This window comes from Cydia fagiglandana, chromosome 13, assembly GCF_963556715.1.
Source record: "Cydia fagiglandana chromosome 13, ilCydFagi1.1, whole genome shotgun sequence".
Lineage (NCBI taxonomy): Eukaryota > Metazoa > Arthropoda > Insecta > Lepidoptera > Tortricidae > Cydia > Cydia fagiglandana.
The window spans coordinates 7,644,597-7,668,357 of record NC_085944.1 but is presented as its reverse complement, the minus strand read 5'-3'; the positions used below and the strand labels follow the sequence as shown (position 1 = coordinate 7,668,357).

General features: G+C 39.5%; 2 protein-coding genes across 2 annotated transcripts; one reads left to right on the top strand and one right to left on the bottom strand.

Moving 5' to 3' along the window:
• Nucleotides 1–488: 488 nt before the first annotated feature.
• LOC134670162 (HEAT repeat-containing protein 6) lies at nucleotides 489–21,514 on the top strand. Its single transcript, XM_063527853.1, has 16 exons — nucleotides 489–818; nucleotides 906–1,154; nucleotides 1,491–1,754; nucleotides 2,104–2,313; nucleotides 2,811–3,095; nucleotides 10,772–10,983; nucleotides 11,243–11,472; nucleotides 12,142–12,461; nucleotides 13,076–13,283; nucleotides 13,989–14,152; nucleotides 14,473–14,595; nucleotides 16,586–16,710; nucleotides 17,295–17,382; nucleotides 18,399–18,623; nucleotides 19,553–19,768; nucleotides 21,227–21,514. The coding sequence occupies exons 1-16, from the start codon at nucleotides 666–668 to the stop codon at nucleotides 21,482–21,484; spliced, it is 3,330 nt and encodes a 1,109-aa protein (XP_063383923.1). The 5' UTR covers nucleotides 489–665; the 3' UTR covers nucleotides 21,485–21,514.
• LOC134670159 (uncharacterized protein K02A2.6-like) lies at nucleotides 5,310–8,890 on the bottom strand. Its single transcript, XM_063527850.1, has 2 exons — nucleotides 8,768–8,890; nucleotides 5,310–8,348 (listed from the first exon to the last, which is right to left on the bottom strand). The coding sequence occupies exon 2, from the start codon at nucleotides 8,252–8,254 to the stop codon at nucleotides 5,612–5,614; it is 2,643 nt and encodes an 880-aa protein (XP_063383920.1). The 5' UTR covers nucleotides 8,255–8,348; nucleotides 8,768–8,890; the 3' UTR covers nucleotides 5,310–5,611.
• Nucleotides 21,515–23,761: the final 2,247 nt, after the last annotated feature.

Genomic DNA, 23,761 nt, shown 5'->3' with positions numbered 1-23,761 from the left:
TAGAATATAATAAAATATTTCAATTATTGCGGAACACATATCTTAGTAGGTATTTATGTATTTTAATTAAATATCTGAACTTTCCCTTGGTTCCCTGCTGGGGCGTGACGATAAAATTGTGATCTGATAACCACAATAAAGAATAAAAGTGTTTTTGTTCATTTTAGATATCGTCAAACCTTTGAAGTAAAATTAAAATTGTAAGAAATGTCGATAGTTTATCGATATGACTTTATCGACATGGCTACAGCAAGGTGGTGTTAAATTGTTAATCGTACACTAAACAAAAGTGGCAACAGTGACAGCTCGCTGAGACACCGTCTCTATATATTATAAGTCTATGAGGCGTAGGCTCGTAGCTCACAGCATGCATAAGTTATGAAAATTAATAATTTTGTAAGGCTCTTTTAAGGTAAAAAAACGCATAACGAAACGTAACACATGTCAATGTCAATGTCAATGTCACTGTCATGGATGCATGAGTGATTGAGTGTGGTGATGTCTCTTATGGCCCAATCTGTAAAAATATTGGTTTGTTAGAAGCATAATAAAGCTTAGATTTATATAAATAATTGCAAAAATTCAATTATTATCGTTGAAAGTTTATTGCTTCATTTACTTCTGAACGTTTACTCCATGAGCTAGTTTGTGACCCAAGAATTATAATGGGCACAAATTTACCCCGTAACTTTTCGGTAATTACCGGTGAACTGTGTAATCTTCTTTACAAGAAAGCATACGATAGAGAAAGAATAAACTTGCTTATCGATGAGCTTAATGCAAAACCTTATAAAGCTGAGTTGTTTGTTAAAAAACAGGTAAGAATTCTACAGTTATTAACTCGGGACTAACATTGTTGTATGACTAATTTAAAGTGGAATTTCAACATTATTTGAACTTTTCAGGATGCACTGACGTTGATAACAGCACTATGCTCAAACATCATACCTACTGATGAAGTTTTAGCTGCAAAAACCTCCCATCTAATTAATAGTATTGTTACAAAGCAAAACTTGCAATTGGACTCAGATTATGTGCAAAAAGTGGCGTTTTGGCATATTCAGTGCTTCAAGACATGCTCTGACATGGTTGTACCTGATTTACTTCACAATATTCAGTGTATTATTCAGTTAAATGCTGCTGCGGCTCAAAAGGTATGTAAACATTATTCATAAACCCTTATTTCTAAATACACTACTTGTAGCTTGTAGAGGTTTGTAAACCTCAATTTGTCTTTGTCTGTCATTTTGAGTTATGTATTTGTAAGAAAGGGATAAAAAATAATTTAACTAAATGTAAAGTTTTATGAATAAGGGGGTAAATAGTTGCATGTAGTATGATGTGTACAGTTTTTTTAAATGTAGTATGCAATAAAAGCTATATAAATATTTTCTGTTTCAAATCATATTATTCATTCAATTTTAAAGCACTAAGCTAAATGTTTTTATGAGTGTCTTTTCATTAATTACTTGAATTGTATGTATTTTCAGTTTTCAGACGAATTTATAGGCAGCCAAGGAGTTTTAAATAGGTTTCTCGACACAAACAAATGTAGCATGACCACAACACAAAACCAGCTCCATCTCTGCCTCAGTGCCTTAAAATGCATGTGTACAATAACTTCAGTGCCAGATGAAAACAAGACATCTGAACAACCGATTTTGAGCTCTGATTTAAAGGAACAAGTATCACAACTAGTTGTTAACTTTTTGTTGAGAATAACAAAAGGGCAAGATGAATATCAGTATTGTAAAGTAAGTTTTTCTTAACAGGTTTGAATAATTCATGGTTAGTTTCGCTAGACTTATATCGACCAGGATATGAACCATAAAAGGTAATCACTGTCCATATCCCCGTCAATATAAGTATAGTAAGTTTTGAGTAGGTATTTATTGGTTTGAAAATTTTCATTCGGTCATGTGTTGATTAACCTTTAACCACTGAAATACGAAATTTGATATGACATCATACTTGTTAAGATGTTTTATAATCATTTAAAAAAACATGTCAAAGATTAAGAGTTTAAATTTTTCGTAAATTTTTTTTTAAATTAATTTGTAGTAATTTTTAGTAAATATGCCTATATTTTTTTTCTATTTTTAGGTGGTTGTTACTGCATTGAGAGTGCTGTCTCAAATACATTTCAATGACCAGAATGTATGTATTCCACTACCAGAACTTATGGGTATTTCTCGATACTTCCTTGTCTATGGTCTTGTGGTTCAGGGTCTGAAACCTGAGAAGATCATGCCAGCACAACAAACCATTGCAGCTGTACCTAATACTATAAATCGGAATCCAAAAGGTGGTAAGGTATGAATACATTGATGTCTTATTAACCTAAGAGTTGCATCTGTAGGCAGATTTTGGCTACAAACATATTTGGCATAGTTATCATAGTTTATTTGAAGGTTACACCTTTGTGTGTTTTAGGAATCATAAAGGCCCTGAGCAACTAGTCTTGTAAAAGATTATAGTATAATAAATATATCTAGTCATATATAAAGTCAAAATGCATGACTTCACTTTTTACTTCTAGAAATATTGTTGTGAGATTTAGAGTTATATATTAGAATTTAGAAAGTCTAGTTAGAATATAAAATTAGGGCCACACTTTCTTTAAACATAGTTCTGGGTGTGGGTCTAAATAGTCTTGTAATTTAGTTTGAGTAAATAATTTTCTGGCTCAATTTGGGTGGCGCAAGACCGGTCCTTGTGGCATTCTTTGGGGGTGGCCTACACCCAGCAGTGGACATCTTCTCCTCTGGCTGATATAATGATGATGAAATCATTTTCTCATTTTTCTTCAGAAACAAAAACTGAGAAGGCAGAGAAACAATGCCATTGAAAGTTTGAAAAAGGAAATACCGGTATCAGAAAAGAGTCTAATGAGAGAGGTGGATACTTTTGAAAACAATTCAACATATCGACCGGCTAGTCAAAACTATTTGGAGCCTCAGAAAGGCAGGAACTATTGGGTGCTGACCAGCGATTCTGATGCTTCAGACGTTGAGAGCAGTAGAGAAGCTAAGCTGGTTGCTTTGAAGTCTAGAGTGAGGCAGAGTGCTGCTAATCTCTTATTAGTGTTAATAAGGGTAAGTTTGTATTCAAATCAAATTTCTGTACAGTTTATATAATTATTGAAATATATATCATTGTTGTATAAATGTATTCCGCTATAATAAGTATTTTGTATATTTTATTATCTATCTGTATATTCTGTATGGCAGTGCGAAGTCACGTTCAGGTATAGTCTGTCCGTTTTTCTAAGATCAAGTACGCCACAGTAAATGTATGGCGAACTTGATCTTAGAAATCGGACTGGCTATACAGTCTGCAAAATTTACATGGGTACATAAATCGGGTCAAAAATATTTGAACAGGCGGAGTCACAATAAATCCCCACTTTCAGTTCAGAATATTTTATATGTATATAGCCGGTCAAGCAAGTTTGTCAGTAGAAAAAGGTGCAAAATGAAAATTTTGTATGGGACCACAGCCGTTCGGGCGCTTACTTTTTCTAAATTTGCCGCTCTTTTCTGTGTGCATTTGTTAAATTAATTCAGTGAAAGCATGATAGGAAAAATGTATCTACATATAGGAGACCGGGTATGATTATCTCACGGGTTATATCTCATGAATAGAACATATTCTAGATGGTTTACTAACGAATGGCCCAATAACGTTTCCCAAAGTATCACATCCCAAACTATGTTTCCCAAATTATCATTTCCCAAAAAAATGTTCGGCAAAACAACGTATCGCATATTTTCAGTTAGCAATAGTCTTTTTTGGCAAGTTATTGTTTAGCAAATAATTACTTGGACAAGTTTCATTTTGCCAAATATTATTTAGTCAAATGTATCATTAAGTATAACTTACATGTCCCAAAATATTGCATGGCATACAATTTACATAGGTACCAATAGAGAGGAGGCTGCGGAATTTATTTGTCTGGTATTTAGCTGATCATTACATATATGTACATAGTAAAATGTAACGTCAAAAAAACATTCCTCAAAAATATGTAGTAAATTATCACTAAAAATTAAAACTCCATTTTAATATAAAATGATAACCAAATTTGTTACATCTTGCTATTTTATTAAAGCAAATAACACCAAAGTAATAATTGTAACCCAAAAATTGTAAATAACTACCAATTTTTAAACCACATTTTAGTCTAAAATGACATGCAATTTTTTTTACATCTCGTTATTCTATTAAATTAATTAATCCACTTCGATGACCTTTTTCTAGTACACAGTATTTCGTTTCTGTATGGACGGCAGTTCTAACCTAACCCACTTTTCTAATAGCATTTCGATTTTGTGAGGGTCACAGTTCTACTAACCTAACCCACTTTTCTGATAGTGGTTCCGTTTTGTGAGGATCGCAGTTCAAACCTAACCCAACCCACCCAAATTACGTAGAATTTAACGTACCTATATTAACATAACAAAAATTACTTTAAATAGATATGCTTATTTGTCAAATTTGCGAAGTAACAATTTTGACCAAACATCTTTTTGGAATATAATCATCAACTGAACAATAATAAATAATTATAATTATAATTTAATTTGTTCAAATACTTCATTGTAATATAATTATCATTCTCTTGCCCTTGTTCCATTCACTTGGGGTCGGCGCAGCATGTCTTTTTGGAATATAATATTAGACAATAAAAAACGTTTGCTAAATAAGTTTTTGTCCTAATAACATTTGACAAAGTAAAATCATGCCAAATGATAATTTGACCAAATAAATTATATGCGAAGTGTAACTTTGCTAAAGGTTTCTTTGGGAAATGAAACTATTGCGATAAGTTTGTTGGGAAGTGAAATTTGACGAAATGTATTTGGCCCAAACGAAAGTACACCATTCTAGATATCTTGCCAGGCATCCACTCAATTTCATGTCTCTCTAATTGGACGCTTTTTTCCATAGTTCTCTGCGAATAGCATCTTGTGGAAATCTGAATGGAAAGTAATGTAAAATGGCAATACCAAATTTGATTATTAATTTGAAATAACTAGGTAGTTTTTTTATAGCTCCATCTCATGAAATAAAAAAGTAAAATACAAATCTGTAAGAAGGAATTTATTTATAATTATATAGAAAATACCTAAACCAAACACAAGTTAATAAAATAGTCTACTTCATTTGGCATAACACCATCCCTATTATCCTCGCAATTTAAAAAGTCGTATGTTGTTATGAAAGTCGTATGCAGTTGTTACTGGTATATATAAGCCCAGGGGAATGGTACGAAGGGTTCTCGGGGGTGCTAAATAGAAAACCGTGCGTTCAGTACATAGGTTTATTACCGGACTGACAAACGTTACAAAAGTGCCGGCGCCAGAGGGCGCGCGGGGAGAATTAACCCTACCCTCCACCAATATACATATATAACACCCCTTTTCTTAAATAACAGTAGTTATTGAACATATAAATTTACCGTGTGCTCCAGAGCTTGACCGTGGTTCGTTAGTTTTACCTTCCATGTCAAACGAAGGTGATATCTGTGTATTCCCACTTAGAAACAGTAGGTCAAGCCCTAGGACATTTACCTTAATTATAAAAGCAATTAACAAGAATATTGTGAAACTTAATCTATCTCAAAACCAAATCTGACGGGCGGGCGTCTAACTCTTTTACTCTCATGACTTTTAACCTGAGCGGGCGGGTCGGTACTGGTGCCGGGCTGTGCGGGCGCCGCGGGCGCGTCCTGAGCGGTCTGGGTCGGAAGCTCGACCGACTGTGGCACTTCTATACCTATATCCTCCTTGTTTTTAAATTGGGTCCCGTGTGGTACACAATATTTGAATCTTTTCTTTAGTTGATCAGTATGCCTATGACTGGTGGTACCGTTTTCCCTTGTCACGACATAGTTGCGGTTTCCTTTTACCTCCGATATTGTTCCTGGCACCCATTTATCGGGGCCGCTGTATTCCTGCAACCAAACTGGATCTTCCTGCTTCATTTGATATGATGGTTTGCTAGCGAACCTTTCCACCTGCTTGCCTTGAGCTTGCCGGACTCGTTGATCGACTGTGGCGCCTGGTTGAAGTAAGTCTAGCCTACAGCGCAGAGCTCGTTTCTGTAATATCATGGCTGGAGACTCACCTGTGGTACTGTGTGGACAATTCCGGTAGTTAAATAAAAAGGACTGCAATGCCACATCCAAGTCTACCTTTTCTTTGGTGGCTTTCCGCAGAGCCCGTTTACATAGCTTGACAGCCCCCTCTGCGGCTCCGTTTGAAGCGGGATGGTATGGTGCACTATAAGTGTGTTTAATTCCACTCCGTGTCATGAACTGATCCACTTCCTGACTCGTGAAGGGCGGTCCATTGTCTGAAACCACTTCTTTTGGCAACCCGAAGCGAGCAAATATCTCCATTAATACCTTAATCACCGCAGTTCCTGTAGTCCTCTGCATTACAAAAGCTTCAATCCATTTTGATGTGGAATCCACAATGACAAAGAACATTCTTCCTTCAAAGGGGCCTAAAAAATCGATGTGTAGTCTACTCCATGCTTGCTCATGGTATGGCCAGGGCTGTGGTGCTGACTTCGCAGTTGCCGCTGCGTCTGCCGCACAGATTGCACAAAGCTTGCAAATTTGTTCAATATCTTTATCAATACCTGGCCACCAAACGAAACTGCGGGCTATGCCTTTCATTTTCACCATACCCTGGTGACTGCTATGTAATTCCTTCATAATAGTAGGTCGCAGTGTTGCTGGTATGACCATCCGATACCCCCACATAATGCAGCCAGTATCAGTGTATAGTTCTTGTCTTCGTGCAAAATATGGTTTCATTTCTTCCTCTGAACAATGATCTGGCCAGCCCCTGCTTAAAAATTGGTTTACTTTCCTTAATGTTTCATCTTTTTCTGTCTCTTTCCTCACCTCCATGCTGGTTATAGGTAGGAAATCTTGCACAAAATTTATATATGTTACTTCTGTATAGTCCTTGACATCCTGACTAGTCGATGGTAATCTTGATAATGCATCCGCTGCATTCTTAGCTGTTGGAATGTATTCAATGTCGTATTGATAGCCACCCAGGATCACTGCCCATCTTTGCAAGCGGCTGGCAGCCATTACTGGAATACCGGCTTTGTCCCCAAAGATTGTCACGAATGGTTTGTGATCGGTTCTTAAAACAAACCGACGACCATACAGGAATTGATGGAATTTTTTTACTGAGTATATGATTCCCAGTGCTTCTTTGTCAATCTGTGAGTATGCTCGTTCTGCTTTATTCAAAACTCGGGAAGCATATGCTATAGCTCTCTCTGTACCATCTGGCATAATGTGTGATATAACGCCGCCCACTCCATAGCTGCTGGCATCAGTAGTCAGAATCAGCGGCAGATCCGGTGAATAGTGCACCAACACCTTGCTGGAAGACAATAAATGTTTAATTTCATTAAAGGCCATATCACACTCCGCTGTCCAATTAAACTTCATTTCCTTCTTTAATAGTGCATATAATGGGGCCATTATTGTACTAATATTTTTTACAAATTTAGCATAGTACATTGTCATGCCTATAAAGGATCTCAGCTCCGTTACGTTGCTAGGTGTAGTTGCATTCACTATTCCTTCTATCTTCTTAGGGCAAGTATGAATACCTTCACTATTTACTACATAACCCAAGTATGTTATAGATTCCGACATGAAAGAGCATTTTTCATTTTTAATTTTTAAACCATACTTTTGTAGTCGCTCAAAAACTGCAGTTAAATTCTTTAAATGTTCTTGATCATCTAACCCTGTAATAACCACATCATCTAAAAACACACCAACTCGAGGTATGTCCACAAACATTTGTTCCAGAATCCTCTGAAATATTCCGGGGCTCGAGGATAGACCATATATAAGACGATTATATTTAAATAGGCCCTTGTGTGTGTTTATGACTGTATACTTGGAGGTATCATCCAGAACTAGCTGTGCATATGCCTGTGACAGGTCAATCTTACTAAACTTCTTACCACCATGTAATTTGGCAAACAAATCTTCTACTCTTGGCAAGGGAAAACGGTCCACTTCTAAATACTTGTTCAAACTTATCTTGTAGTCTCCGCAAATCCGGAGGGATCCATCTGACTTGACCACGGGCACAATTGGAGTTGCCCAGTCTGCTGTTTCCACTGGTGTGATGACACCTTCGCGCTGCAGTCGCTCGAGCTCCCGCTCCACTGGTCCACGAAGGGCGTACGCCAGCGGCCGCGCGCGCATGAATACCGGCCTGGCGCCGTCTCTCACCCGCAGCGTGACCAGCCCGCCATTGTACCGGCCCAGCCCCTCCGAGAATACGTCTTTAAATCTGGAACTAAATTCCGTCAAATCAAAAACTTCATTCGGTTTTACATAATGCATTAATTCTAACTGTTGCTTAACCCTCTTAATAATCCCAAATTCCTCTAACCATTCTCTTCCTAACAAGTTTTCCTTGCCATTATTTACTACATACAAGTTCAAAACTTTACTCAAGTTGCCCAAACGCACTACAGATTTTATCATTCCTGACGTAGGCACACTTTCTCCTGTCAAATAACTTAACCTCAAATTGCTGGTATCTAACACACAATCACTAAAATGAGTTTCATAAAATTGCGTACTAATACATGAAATTCGGCTGCCAGTATCAATTCCCATAAATATATCCCTATTGTTCACATTTATCATCATTTTGTACGGCGGATATTTGGAATCAGCCTTGTTTTGTTTAACAAAAGAAAGATTTGTTACCTCTAAATCATCATCCGGGGTCGATTGGTTTCCCGTTTCCGTAATAACATAATGGTGTCCCACGGAACGGGACAATCGCGGGCACATCTTCTTTAAGTGTCCCTCCTGGTTGCACACACGACATGAATATAATTTAAATTTGCATGTTTCACTGCAATGATCCCGTCCACAAACCGAACAAAGTTGACCGTGACCTACTTTTGTTCGACCATAATCAGCTGTCAGTGTCATGTCCGCGCTAGCGCCGCCATTATATCTACGCTGTCCGTTCGGCCATGCTCGCCCGCTCCCGCTTGTCGTCGCGCCGCCTCGCGTGCCTTCGGTGCGACTTGCTGCCGCTCGTGTGTAGCCTCTCGCTCTAGCCCGTAACACACCGCTCGCACTCGTTGCTTCGCTAATTGCATGGCAACCGGCCGCTTCTCGCTCGCCTCCCGGATTATTTCGACGAGCTACCTCCGCTGCGTTCAACTCCGCCGCCTCCATTGCAATCGCTAAGTCTATAGCCGTTTTTAATTTAAGGTCCTTTTCAGTAAATAACCGTAAACGAATGCTCTCACTATGTAAGCCGCACACAAACTGGTCTCTTACACTGTCGTCCAACCAAGTACCAAAGTCACAAAACCTACTTAATTTCTTCAAATCCGCTAAGTAATCTGCTACCGTTTCACTTTTTGCTTGTTTACGCTGACGAAACTTGTACCTTTCGGCCAAAACACTGGGCGTAGGCTGTAAATGATCGGATAACAGTTTTTGAATTTGGTCGTACTTTAAAGTAGACGGTTTTGCCGGCGTACACAAAGTCACTAACAGCTCGTACGCCTCTGCACCCATCAACGTGATCAGCAGTGGAACTTTCCTCTCTTCTTTGATCTCATTCACCACAAAATATTGTTCCACTCGGTCCTTGTACGCTTCCCAGCTGCCTTTGTGAATATCGAACGGCTCCAACTTGCCCACCGCCATCTTGCCGTTACCCGCCACTATTTTCTTATCTTCACTATACTGCGCAAAACAACGCGTTCTCGTGCCACTGCCAACACTGCTCGCGTGAAGCTCGAAGAATCTCGTCGCCAATTGGTATATATAAGCCCAGGGGAATGGTACGAAGGGTTCTCGGGGGTGCTAAATAGAAAACCGTGCGTTCAGTACATAGGTTTATTACCGGACTGACAAACGTTACAAAAGTGCCGGCGCCAGAGGGCGCGCGGGGAGAATTAACCCTACCCTCCACCAATATACATATATAACAGTTACGTTTTAGCTTAGCACGGTAGTATTGAAAACAAATCGTCATGTTTTTTCCAAATTTTACTGAAGCTATCTGTTTACTACAAGTGAAAAGTGATTCCATTGTCCTTGGTATGAACTAAAATAACTTCTGCACCACTTCACGACACATGAATATAATTTAATTACAAAAACGTTGTTTTTATAAATCAATTTAGCCATTTGTCACTGACTGTCATCTCGGTCGCGTACTGAGATTGCCAATCGAGCAGTTTGTAAGTACCGCCTATCGCGGGGTAGTTTGCGTTGGGTCATAATTGAGCGGACAGAATACTTCCATGTATATCATTTCGCTGAAATGAGCCCTTAAAATACAAGCCCACAGCTCTACCAACTAACTATACTATTGAAATTTAGTGCGGTAGGCTGACGTCGCAAGGCCGATTCTTATGCCCTCTTTAGCATGCATTGGGACTGTCAATGAATTATCGTCATCATCATCCGGTCCTAGCCGGTTTCGGCCTCGGCGATTGAGTACTCACTGGTTAGTGAGAGCGACGATCGTGAGCTCTCAGGTGGTTGAATTAAGTTGTGGATGAAACAGTCTACCATTCTCTATCTAATTAATTCTATTATACAGAGACCAGAAGTATGTGTTGCGCGCATGATACAGTTGCACTAGTGCTAGGGGTTTAAATCCTTCGGCTTCCTTCCCTGCACCTTGAATATTGAGTCAACATTGAAGTAACATTAACAAGTCGACACTTGTCATTCCAGGTAACGGAAAAGCGAGACATGTTCGGATACTGGTGGGCCCTCCTACCTGATTCACCAGAAGTCGACAACTGGAGCGCAACAGACGCTGCTAGGAAGACCCTAGCCTACTGTGCGGTCACTGACCCCACTTCGAATAACAGGGCGAGCGTACTGAGCGTGATATTGGCGCTGCTTTCCGGGTCTAGGATGTATTTGTCGCAGGCTGAAGTTAGGTATGTTAATATACCTGTTGGTTTAATACATGGACAATAAACTGCTAAGACCTTAGTCAACTGTGCGTGCGGTCACTGACCCCACGACTAATAACAGGGCGAGCGTGCTGAGCGTGATAGTGGCGCTGCTTTGCTCTAGGATGTACTTGTCGCAGGCTGAAGTTAGTTACTGAGTTAGGTACAACACTATACCTACTTCCGCTATCTATATCTTAGTACTGTGGTAGTGTTAAAACATTAAAAATATTATTACTTCCAGTAAAAAAGACAACGCTTCCTTCATCCCCTTCTCCGTATCACTCGGCTTCATGATCGACTGTATGCACAAAGTGTTAACTAGCATATTGGACAGCGAGCGAAGCCACGCGGTCATACTAGTCGCGCTTAAATGCTGCGCGGCGCTGCTGCAGGCCACGCCGTATTATAAAATGAGGACAGGACTTGTGAGCGAGCTGGTTAGAGCGTCCAGGAAATTCCTGGTGCACAAGGGTAAGTTTAAATCTTAAATTAATATTGCGCATATGCGCAATGCGATCATATGATCTAAAACAAAAATGTATCATCATCATCATATCAGCCTTTTATCGCCCAATGCTGAGCATAGGCCTCTCTTCGAGTACGCCACTTTCTCGGTCCCGAGCCAATCTCATCCAGAAGTGACCCGCAATCTATCGAATGGCATCCACCCAACGAGCCAACGGATGCCAGGCACTCCTTTCGTCTGCAAGCGGCCACCGTTCCGTTAACATTTCGGCCGGCCTGCCATCACTCTTACACAAAAATGTATGCGTTTCTGTATAGAGCAAATAATTTACTTCTGCACTTAAAGGTGATCAGTACCACGGATTATATCGGCACCTTGAGGAAGATAGAGGGCACGCAGCGTGTTAGTAATAAAGAAAACTCTTCGATTTTCTTGTTTAATTATTTTATTACCATCGAACTAAACGCTAATCGAATACACATTCACATTCCCACTACTCTTCGCAATTGGACAAGATTGTATCTTCCCGCCATCTCCATTGTGGTCTTCCTCTCTCTATCTTATGAGATCTATTTTTTAGAACTGTATATAGCTAGCATTCATCATATGTATCCTGCCAAGTCCTAATTTAACCTAAATTTTGTATATTTTCTTAGTACGCGTTATTGTTTCAGATGTAACATTGCAAGTCGGGGCCCTAATCACCATGGGATGTGTTCTCTCTATTGATCCCAAAGTAGACGAGGTACTAAAATCTATAGAAAAAGACACAGCTCAAGCAAAACCTGTTAATCAAATACACAAAGAAAATGATACTAATGAAGAATGTGATGATTTTGAAGAAGGATATTCTGATGATGAAATGTTTACTGCAGTGGAACAACAATGTATAGAAGAAATATGTGAAGAGAAAAATGTACATTATTTCAAAAGTTGGATTTTAGATATATGCTTTAGAAATATGGGTTGGAGTTTCAAGGATAATGAAGTTATTGTAAGTATTTTAAATTAAATGATGGGTCTTCTAACTCTTTCATAAGGGGTACGGTTAGGCTTTCGGCCATCCCACTGCCTTTTTGTGGCCGAGTTTTGAGATTTTTGGCTCTCTCGCTTATTTTTAGCGGGCTATAAGTAAGGGCCAGGATTGGAGACACCCAAATTAAAATTAAAAGTTGAAAAACATTGTCACGGTGACTGCTGCTGTTTTAAACTTGGAATTCTTGGAATTTACCATAACCTTCTAAGTTTCGGTATCTCTATCTCTCTCACTCCAATAACGACATATGTATAATGATAGAGAAGGAATATGGAGACTTGAAATTCGAAGTTTACGGTTGGGTCATTCGGTTATCGTTCGCTTCTCTCTCAGTTGCGAGACCTATAATATATATTAAGACGAAACAGGAGCTGAGCTCGTTCTCCATTTTGAGATTTCAAGGTGAACATACCCGTCGCTCTGACGGGGCGTAACCGCGACGTGAGATACTGTATTTGTGTGTGTAATGCACGCACACAGACGCGTGCACTCGTACTCGCGCCCGCGCGCACCTCACTGCCTGCTTACAAATATTACTCGTACTTAGGGTACCTATACCTATTTCTTTACAGAAATGTAAGCCCTCAGCGATCCCTGTGATACTAGAATCTCTACAAGTCCTCTCAGCCATAGCGTTCCACCACCTCCGGGACTTGCTACAACCGCACTTGACACTGTTAGCGGACGTTCTGGTCGAGATGTTGCAACACGAGCACCAGGATGTCACGTTACATGCAGCGAAAACCGTTAGCATTATTGGAGATGCTATACAGAAACTGGGTAAGTGTTTAAATGATTATTATTTGATGATATACTCGTCGAGGTCATCTCTGCGGAATACTATATGGTGTTGTAAAAAAAAGAGTAGATACAGGTTTCTAAAGAAACAGAAAGGCGCGTGGAGACCTTTGGCCTTTGGACTTGCATACATCCACATTAACCGCTTAACAGCAGTAACAGTAACTCCTTTCTTATTATCTGATAACCCTGCCGAAGTTTCTTTGGGAGTTTACAGTAGGTATGAAGTTCTTCAAAAAAGGATCGTACCTATATGATTCTAAAGGGCCGGCAACGCGTATGTGTGGCATTGTAAAGTATGCGGTAACTAAGTCTAATGCTAACTTTTGGCAATCTAGTTAACACAAAACTTATGGCGCCAAACCGTCATCTACTGCAATTATTGGTTGAAATATTTTGTATTATTTTACGGGTCTTTGTTTTTATTTTTACTTCTCCATTTTGGATTCCACGGCCCTATAAATTCCGGTCTTTTGATAGGCTTGCGTGGGGATATAGATCCAACACGTAGAGGCCTTTTGGAGAGCTTTAATGTCATGTAGAACGCCTGCTGGAACCCGTTCACAGGCGCAACAATAAACACTCATGAACCGGTCGCAGCAGGCATTGGGACTATTGTAGAAAAAGTGAACAGTATTCCGGGTTATGGCTTAATTATTTTTGCTATTATTATAAGCTTTGTTCCAGAACAATCAAATGAATCTCCACCCGTGAGCCAATGTATGTACATGTGGCAGAAACTACTAACGCCGCTGTCAACCGTGCTACAATGTCACGATAATCCCCAGTGCAAGGCCACGGTGTGTGACTGCATTGCTAATATAGGCGAGCGGTCGTTTAAGGAGTTACCGGTATGTTTGAATTTCAACTAAGTATTTTAACGGTATCTCATGACAATTCTTTTATCTGTCTAATGTCTACTAAACTCATAACATTTTTACGGTTTTCACAAACAAGGAAACTCTTATTCATGGGATAAGTTTTATGAAAAAAAAAAATTTATTAACAAGCAGCTATTGCCACATAGTTAAATACCTTAAAACTAGCATACATATTATGGGTTAATTATATCTTAAAAACTTAATACACAAGTTATGAATTATATTAATTATTATTATGTATATCAGTACACACACTATGCCAGAAATTATATAGTTTATTTGCATTGCAGCGACATTTACAAGTACTATGCTGCACCCTACTGGTGGGTTCGTGCAGCGACGAAGAGGCGGCGGTGCGAGCGGCCGCGGTGCGCGCCCTCGCTATGACCGTCATGTTCCGGACACTCAGAGAAGTAAGTACAATGCAGCGATATTTACAAGTACTATGCTGCACCTTACTGGTGGGTTCGTGCAGCGACGAGGAGGTGGCGGTGCGAGCGGCCGCGGTGCGCGCCCTTGCTATGACCGTCATGTTCCGGACACTCAGAGAAGTAAGTACACTGCAGCGACATTTACAAGTACTATGCTGCACCCTACTGGTGGGTTCGTGCAGCGACGAGGAGGCGGCGGCGGTGCGAGCGGCCGCGGTGCGCGCCTTCGCCATGACCGTCATGTTCCGGACACTCAGAGAAGCAAGTCCGTTGCATTTCAAAGTTTTAACAAGGTACGGACAGTAAAAAGGTCAGAATGTTAGAAGAATCCTATTTAGTCGTTCAGAAGACTCTTCATTAAATTTTCAATTGATGCCCATGTACCTGTATAAAGTTTTGATGTAAGGTTTTTATGACCTGACATATTTTTTCTCTTTTTGATGTTTCTCTTCCCATCTTCTCTAGGGCAGGGTTAGGTTTAGCTCCGTCATTCCTTATGTTATGAACTATGATAATTTTACTACTTTCCTTTTTAGGGTTCCGTACCCAAAGGGTAAAACGGGACCTTATTACTAAGACTTCGCTGTCCGTCCGTCTGTCCGTCTGTCTGTCACCAGGCTGTATCTCACGAACCGTGATACCTAGACAGTTGAAATTTTCACAGATGATGTATTTCTGTTGCCGCTATAACAACAAATACTAAAAACAGAATAAAATAAAGATTTAAGTGGGGCTCCCATACAGCAAACGTGATTTTTGACCAAAGTTAAGCAACGTCGGGCGTGGCCAGTACTTGGATGGGTGACCGTTTTCTTTTTGCATTTATTTCCGTTTTTTTTTGCTTTATGGTACGGAACCCTTCATGCGCGAGTCCGACTCGCACTTGCCCGGTTTTTATAAACTTAACAATCCGGCCACACGTGTATTCATTTATTTTTCGCAATGTTGCGTGACTTATCAAAATTATATAAATAAGGGTGGTATTCACCTGTCCAATTTCATTTGTGTCTCACTCTCTCATTAGGCAAAATTTGAGAATAGGTGGGTAGTGTAGGTACTCAATTTGAATAGGCATTCATTGACGGACATCCATACATAATAAATAGTTACGCAGTTATATCTGATGTAAACGCTCTCTTAATCAATTTGTTTACGAAATATAAGTACATAATTTATGGTTCATGACGCTAGTTCGTCTTGATTTGCTTCTATTAAACATTAGAGAGTAGCAAATGAGAGCCAATTATCTACTCGTGTTTTTGACGTCTACGTATTACACTATTTCTTACTACGGCTTCATAGTCTTAAATGGGGTATTTTACTGTATTATTAATTATTTTGTATATCTCAGGTTTCACTTGTGACAGAAGTGACTCCGTAGCGTGGCATATTTTTTAAAAGGTGCCTTACTTGATACAAAGTCGCTTCAAACTCTAGAGAGAGTCTAATCCTTATTATATAATTTGAATGACTCTCTCTCTCTGAGTCCTTAGGGGTTGTGCACAAATCACGCGAGGTGTTATCGGCTACTTTTTGAGCCCCCCTCCCCCTTGGTGATATTTGGTGAGGTTTTTGGCTACCCCGCCTCCCCCACACAACCTCACGTGTATTTTTGTGAAATTTTCACATTCAACCTAATTTTAAGATAAATAGTATTGTATATAAAAAATCTTGTTTATTATTCTATTATCGTTAAATAGACTCGCTATTTTGAATTTTGCATTTTGCAGAGTGAAGATTTATGTTTAACGAAACCGTAAAAAAGTATCTGAACACGTGGTAGGTGTTTTTTCTTAGTTTCGTTCACTGTAGAAAAATACACGTGAAGTTTCCTTATAGCCCCCCTCCCCAACGTGATCTATCGTGATTTTTTCGTGACCCCCCCTCCCCCTATCGAACCTCGCGTGATTTGTGCACAAGCCCTTACCAAGTCGACCTTATAGCCATTTGTAATAAGAATTTTGATTTCCAGGATATCGGTTTCGTGAGTGACTGCGGGGAGAATATACTACGTGCTCTAGCGGAGTCGTCATTGGTGGTTAGAACAAAAGGCGCCTGGGCGCTAGGAAACCTGAGCGACGCGCTCGTCTTAAATGTGTAAGAACTATGTTATGTTCTATATTGTTAGCAAAGATAATTTAAAAAAGAGGAAGATTATCAAAGTATATTATATTTGCTATATCGTCGGGTGACAAGCAAAAGTCACTAACACCATTGAAATTATTGGACAATAAACCGTGTTACAAGTGTAATAAAGTGCATTGTTACTTTTATTTATTGATAGTACTTAGTGACTTTTGCTTGTCACCCGACGATATCTTGTTAAAATACTAAATTTACTTTACTTTTACATATTTTCTATTTCTTCCCACTAACTCGTGTCGTAACAAAACAGTTAAATTCGCTCTTGTTTAACAATATCAACATGCACTGAAATTGCTTACTTTCCATAACATTCCATTATAATTTTGTAATATATGCCTACAAATGTTTGATAGTTCACGCTTCAATTACGTTTGTTATATTAAATATTTGTTCTGAACTAATCGCATTTCATTGACCGATAAGAAAACGTTAACTAAGCTTTCCTATTATAAAAGTTCTGTTGGCCTGTGGCCCCCGACTTTTCATACTATTATACACTCTATATGTATGTGTTTAAAGTTCAAGTTTACTTACAGGGATGATCCGGAGATAGACGATATCGACGATCGACTCTTGCTGCGTCTGCTGGAGGTCAGCATAAAGTGTGCTGCTGATAATGATAAGGTTAGTAGAAGAAGGAGGTATTTCTTTAGGATATGCGTGTCGCTTACGCTCTTTTAACACGGAGCACATTACTAAATTCATAATTGGGTTATTTGCCAAACGTCGTTTTCCATAATGTTATTTTTACCGCTTACGACCTTTCCGCTCTGAGGGGAGGATTATTAATGTGTTCTTACGAACGAATGTAGGAACGGCGTATGTAGTTATAAATGATCTTGTCACGTACGTTGTTTTTGAACAGGATATGTAATTATTTGCTGACGGATTATGGACACGTGCGATTTATGTTGTATTAGCCCACGTTTGCAGTAGATAAAGTGAATATTTATACAAGCAATTATGCGGCTATAAGCGGGATAATGCGGTTGTAAATAGTTATGACTTTGTGATAATGAAACTGAGCATATTTAGTTTTCCTTCTTTGATCAAGCTTTTCCCAACTGTGTGGAGAATGTGCAATGTTTGTAAAAGGGGTTGCAGTCTGTCTAGAAAAATGTAATTATTTTTTTCAATTGAAGTACCTGTGGTCTTAGTCGGCCCTTACACTGTTATTATAAAAAGAGGGTACCGTAACGTGCCACCCGGCGCAAATCACCGCTTTCGTTTTTAGGGTTCCGTACCCAAAGTGTAAAACGGGACCCTATTACTAAGACTCTGCTGTCCGTCCGTCCGTCCGTCTGTCACCAGGCTGTATCTCACGAACCGTGATAGCTAGACAGTTGAAATTTTCACAGATGATGTATTTCTGTTGCCGCTATAACAACAAATACTAAAAATACTCTCCCATACAACAAACGTGATTTTTGACCGAAGTTAAGCAACGTCGGGCGGGGTCAGTACTTGGATGGGTGACCGTTTTTTTTTTGCATGTTTTTGCATTATGGTACGGAACCCTTCGTGCACGAGTCCGACTCGCACTTGCCCGGTTTTTTTCTATTCTCGCATTCGCTTCCGTAATTTGATTTGGAAAATTAACATAGCTTAAGCCTCTATTGGTTATTTTTCTTATATTTTAGGTCAAGATGAGTGCTATGCGGGGACTTGGCAACATACTGCGCCTAATAAAACAGACCAATCTGCAACGGGACCCGCAATTCAAGGTGTTATGCGAAGCGGCAATAGCGAAACTTTTGGAGTGCGCGTGCAAAGTGAGCAACATGAAGGTGCGGTGGAACGCTTGCTACGCGATGGGGAATGCTATGAGGAATGAGGATTTGTTCACTTGTTTTAGTGGATGGCAGGTGAGAACACAAGAGTTAAGGGGCCCACTGATTAACAGTCCGCCGGACGGTATCGGCCTGTCAGTTAGAACAAAATTTTGACAGTTCCGTACAACTGACAGGCCGATACCGTCCGGCGGACTGTTAATCAGTGGGCCCTCTTTGAATTACTTTATAAAAATATCGCTAGATACTTTTAACATAATAGTAAATAGGTACGTTAATGTAGCGGCCACCATACAAGGAAAATTGGCACTCGAATTAATCAACGGTATTAGAGAGTTGAATTTGTTTTGTTTTAAATTCGAACGAAACAAAATAAAAGGAAGTCTGTTCCAATTTCATTAAGATTTAAATTTCATTGGAGGTAATTTGTACTAGTATTAGGACATTGAACCCCAAGTAGGCTGCCCTGTTCGAATAAATGAGTGAGAGGTTCGGCTAAATGGGTCAGTATGGCTTATAATAAGTGATGGTGGCCTAGCGGTAAGGGCTGCGACTTTCAAAGCGAAGGCCGCGGTTTTGAACTCTCTCCGACCCGTACCAATGAGTTTCTAATGCCTGCACCAATTCGTGGGATGAGGTTCCTAAAGCGTACCACAAGCTCATTTATCATGCAACCAAGAAAACGCTCAGAATAGAATAAAGCGCAATTTAGTTTACTGGTCAGTGCTTTAACCTTTTGAACGCCAAACGGAGTATCCATTTGCCATGCCACTGACGCCACGGGGGTAAAATTTAGTTTTGTGAATAAATAATGCCAACCTTAAAGTGGGTGCTTTTCAGTAGATCTTCATCAAAAAACGATCGACGTCAAATGCCGTCTTTGGCGTCGTTGTCACGATTTTGCGTTGACGTCAATTGCCGTCTGTGGCGCTCAAAAGGTTAATATGACTGGGCATATCTGACGAATCTACAGTTCTACACTCATATTACACCGTTTATTTCAGAGCCAAGTCTTCCAAAACCTCTGCACCCTCACCCGCGACTGCAAGAATCTCAAAGTGCGCATCAACGCAGCGGTAGCACTGCGCGCCCCGACCACCAGAGCGCAATATGGCGAACTGTTCCCGCTCGTGTGGCGAGGCATCATGGCGGCAATGGAGAACGCGGCTAATGTGGATGATTTCACCGAGTACAGGCATAAGGATAATCTGATTGAACAGGTGAGAAATATGCCTTTGTAGAGCCAAGTCTTTCCATACCCTTGCATCCTAACCAGAGACTGCAAAAATTTCAAAGTGCGCATTAACGCAGCGGTAGCACTCCACGCCTCGACCACCCGAGTGCAATATGGCGAGGCGTCATGGCGGCAGTCGAGAACGCCTCTTATTAGTGATACCTATGGTTCAAACCTGGATGAAAGTAATATTTTGGGCAGAAGTTTTGTATTAATGTTAAAAAGTCAACTTATATCGTATACATAGTTTGGAATTAAGTAATAATATATATTAGAAAAGACTAACGGTACTGATTAGTATTATTATATTCGACACGAATATCGCAGGATACCGGAATCATATCTTTTCTAGGCCACAGATTACAGCTTAAAAAAATTAAAACTAGGTAGCATAACAACAACTTTCGTTATCTGCCCCACAACAACAGTACACCAAATTAAGCGACCGAAATGAATACAAGTAAACAATAATAATGAGTGGACTAATTAAGCAATATTATTTCTCTTGAAATAGATAATAAATGGAAAAAAGTTAATTACTTTTAAATAAACGTGATGAGTTTGTGAAAATATGTAGTTGCTTACAACTTATCTTTATCAAGAATTGCTTATAGGAAAAAAGGAAATATTTCCAAAGTACCGAGTGGGAAGGTTTCTGGGACTTTACCGAGTATACCTATAGAGATCATGCAGTTGCGGCGTTAATATCAAACGCGATTTTTTATTAATTCAGCTACTTGAATTTTCTTTCGTGAATGCTGCTTACTTACAATTTTAGATATTATGACCAGGGTAAATTATTTTATACTAAGCTTCTCACAGCTCTCCATCGTGTTTTGTTGTTCCTTCCAAATTAGCAATTAAAGAAATTTTAAACTTGCTTTACGCCATTTATTGCCCTGAAGTCAAGGGTTTAGATTTGCCAGTGAAAATACGACCTGGATGTTTTATTTAGAATTACTTTTGTGATGTTGTCTGCGACTCAATGGGGCCCAAGTCTTGGTACATTTACCTATATCTCAACCCACCCACCCATCTTTTGCCAATAAATAGGGTTATTCATAAACCATTGTCAAGTCTAAAAAGCCCTTGATAATCGTTTGTCCCTATACTTCATTTTGGCATTTGTGTTGTGTGAGAAAGGGAGATAATTTAACAGAGCTTTGCTAAGTTATGAATGGTCTGAACAGCTGGCAGGCGCCCGAATTAATAATGATAGTATGGTACACTAACTAGATGGATTTCGTTGCTCTATAAATTGCAAACCTATTTCCGTAGCTAGCTCTCTGTCTAGAATAAAAGGGTTAGTAAGTACTTAGCCAATTCGTTGCTTTTAACCCGTGGAGCGCCCTACTGTCACTTGTGTGCTGGTAACTAGTATAGGAGTTCCATACTACGGTAATTTTGGGGCGCTTCATGGGTTAATGAAACGTTATTGTTACAGCTCAGCGTCACGCTAGCCCACCTCTGCTGCCTCCTAAAGCAGACCGACTTGCCCGATATCCTGGACCCCCTCATCTTCCACTTCGACTGCGCCAAGTCCCTCTTCACCCAGCTCTGCCACAAACTGCCGCCCGAGAACACCTCCTGTCTCAGGATCCTGGAGGCTGCTAAGTACGTGACAGTAGATTTGACAGCCGCCAACGATACGCAGTCTCAGTCGCTGAGTATGCTGCAGGATATATTTATTTGGGATATGTGAGCAACTGTCTATAGACCGACCGCTTAAATGAGTCCTCGCCTGTGCGGTACGGGGGCGACGGGGTAGGACGACTGAGGGTGGCGGGGAAGGTGCGGGCGCCGTACGCCTGTCGCCCGCCAGATAATAGTGGCTTGTACGAGTACAATTATATTATGTATCTGGAATACTGGAATCTCCTTATATGCTTTTAGCTTTGCGTGATTATCCTCAATGTTTTCTTTTCTTTCGTCGTCTTACACCCTCAAAATAGACACAAAATGCTAACGTTATATTTTGTGCTTATATAATTAAGGACCAAATTAATTAGTGGTTTTGAATGCTAAGGATTGGTGATCCAATACGACTGCGCCAAATAACAGTCGTTAAATATTTTTCGAAAGTGAGACCCGACATGGTTTTTTTTCGCGAGTTCCTTTAAGTTAACAAGCAAAAATTCATTTTTTAAATACAGATTTATGCAATATGCGTTAACTTGTTCTAATTATTTTTTATCTAAAATAAATATTCAATGAGGCTGATTTGAAGTACCTAGTTACTCAGCCTTGATTATTTTTATCCAGTAAGGGTAATTAATTTAACGATTTCTTTCCGTGGCCGTGCATTTTGTAGGTCAACACATGATTTGACCTATTTAAGATTTGAAATATTGTAAGTAGGTACATAATTAAATTATTTGCTTGTTATTCTTTGTTGTGCTTGTGATATTTATATTTTACTTGTGTTTATACCAACACTTCTATATCACAATTTGTATGATAGTTTCAAGTTCAAATATTGTTCTTACATTTTGTAACAGACGGTCATTATGACGTTAAATAATATGTAAACGTTATGACTTTTCTGAAAATGAAATGCAATTACTATGATGTAATAGTAAAACTAGTAAATGTGATACATAATTATGCTGGATTTTATTTTTAAGTCGCTGTAATATTGTGCACATATAAGTATTTTATTTGTTTTTAAAGGATTAAGTCCGGTTAATGTTAAGCACGTGTTATTTACTTATGGAATAAATATTTTTTACTCACTACATCGTCTTTTCACTCCGTTCCACGTAGAATTTAATTGCAATATTTGCAACTTTCGGCATATACGAGTAGATACAATGTTTAGATTGAGTATAAGATACAAACATAAACCACTGTTTAGAGGTTTTCAGAATTAGATACAGTAATCTGACACTAAGGGTCTCCTCAGATATCGACGCGCATTCGGCAAAAGCCGATGGCAATTCGAAAAAAGCTTTATGTCCGCGCAATAAGAGTGGAAAAGCAGTCGACGCGTCGGCAGGCACCGACCGAGCCGAACGACGACTTTTTCGCTCTTATTGCGCAGACATAAAGCTTCCTATCGGATTTTGCCGATTCCGCGTCGACATAACATATATCGAACTCTTACGTGACGATGAGATTACCGGCAAAATCTTATATTTATTATGTTATGAACCGTTTTTTTAACTTTTAACTTACATATTTACGATGGGATCTTCCACTCTGGGCTAAAAGACAGACCCTTCGCCATCCACACACGACATCCGCGGGAGCTCTTAACGTTACCACATATGTAGCTACGTTTCATTTCATAAGTTCATCATCAGGAGCTCTAGCAATAAGCGCCACGAATAGAAAATCACACTACACACTACAGAGTAAAGTATGTCGATGAGAAGAAAGGAGAGGTACCTCCTTCCTTAGTTTAAAATTTCCAAACAACAGAGAATTGACATCCACTGTGACCTGCACCTTTCGAGCATCAAGCTCCAAGACTTAAAACTTACGACGTTAATGGTGTACCTAATATAGAATGTATAAATATAAACAATGAAATGACCATAACATCCCGAATTCCGTGAGTCATTCAGTAGATATCTGGTTGAATCCAGTCGGTGTTTACTACATACGAGGAGATGTCACCTATGGTGAAAAAGCAACATAGATAAAATCCGGAATTATCCCACTAATTGTCCAGCGAGGGGCATTGACGCACAGCGCTAAAGTTATCATCTGTTCAGAGGTCACCCTCTACAATTATAAGTAACGTGTGGAAGAAAGACATAACATTTAAGGAATACCTATCTCTTGATTCCGGGAGTATTTTTGTCGTTATCTCGTGTGTATATTTAGTTTTTAAGAATAATGTAAGTTAGTGATGAAGTCACGCGCGTAAGTCGTGATCGAAGAAAACGTACTAGATTTACATTTTAAATGAATCTTGCTTGATTCGGAATGTTCTGAATTCTGAAATATAGTCGCCATAAGATATATCGGAGTGACC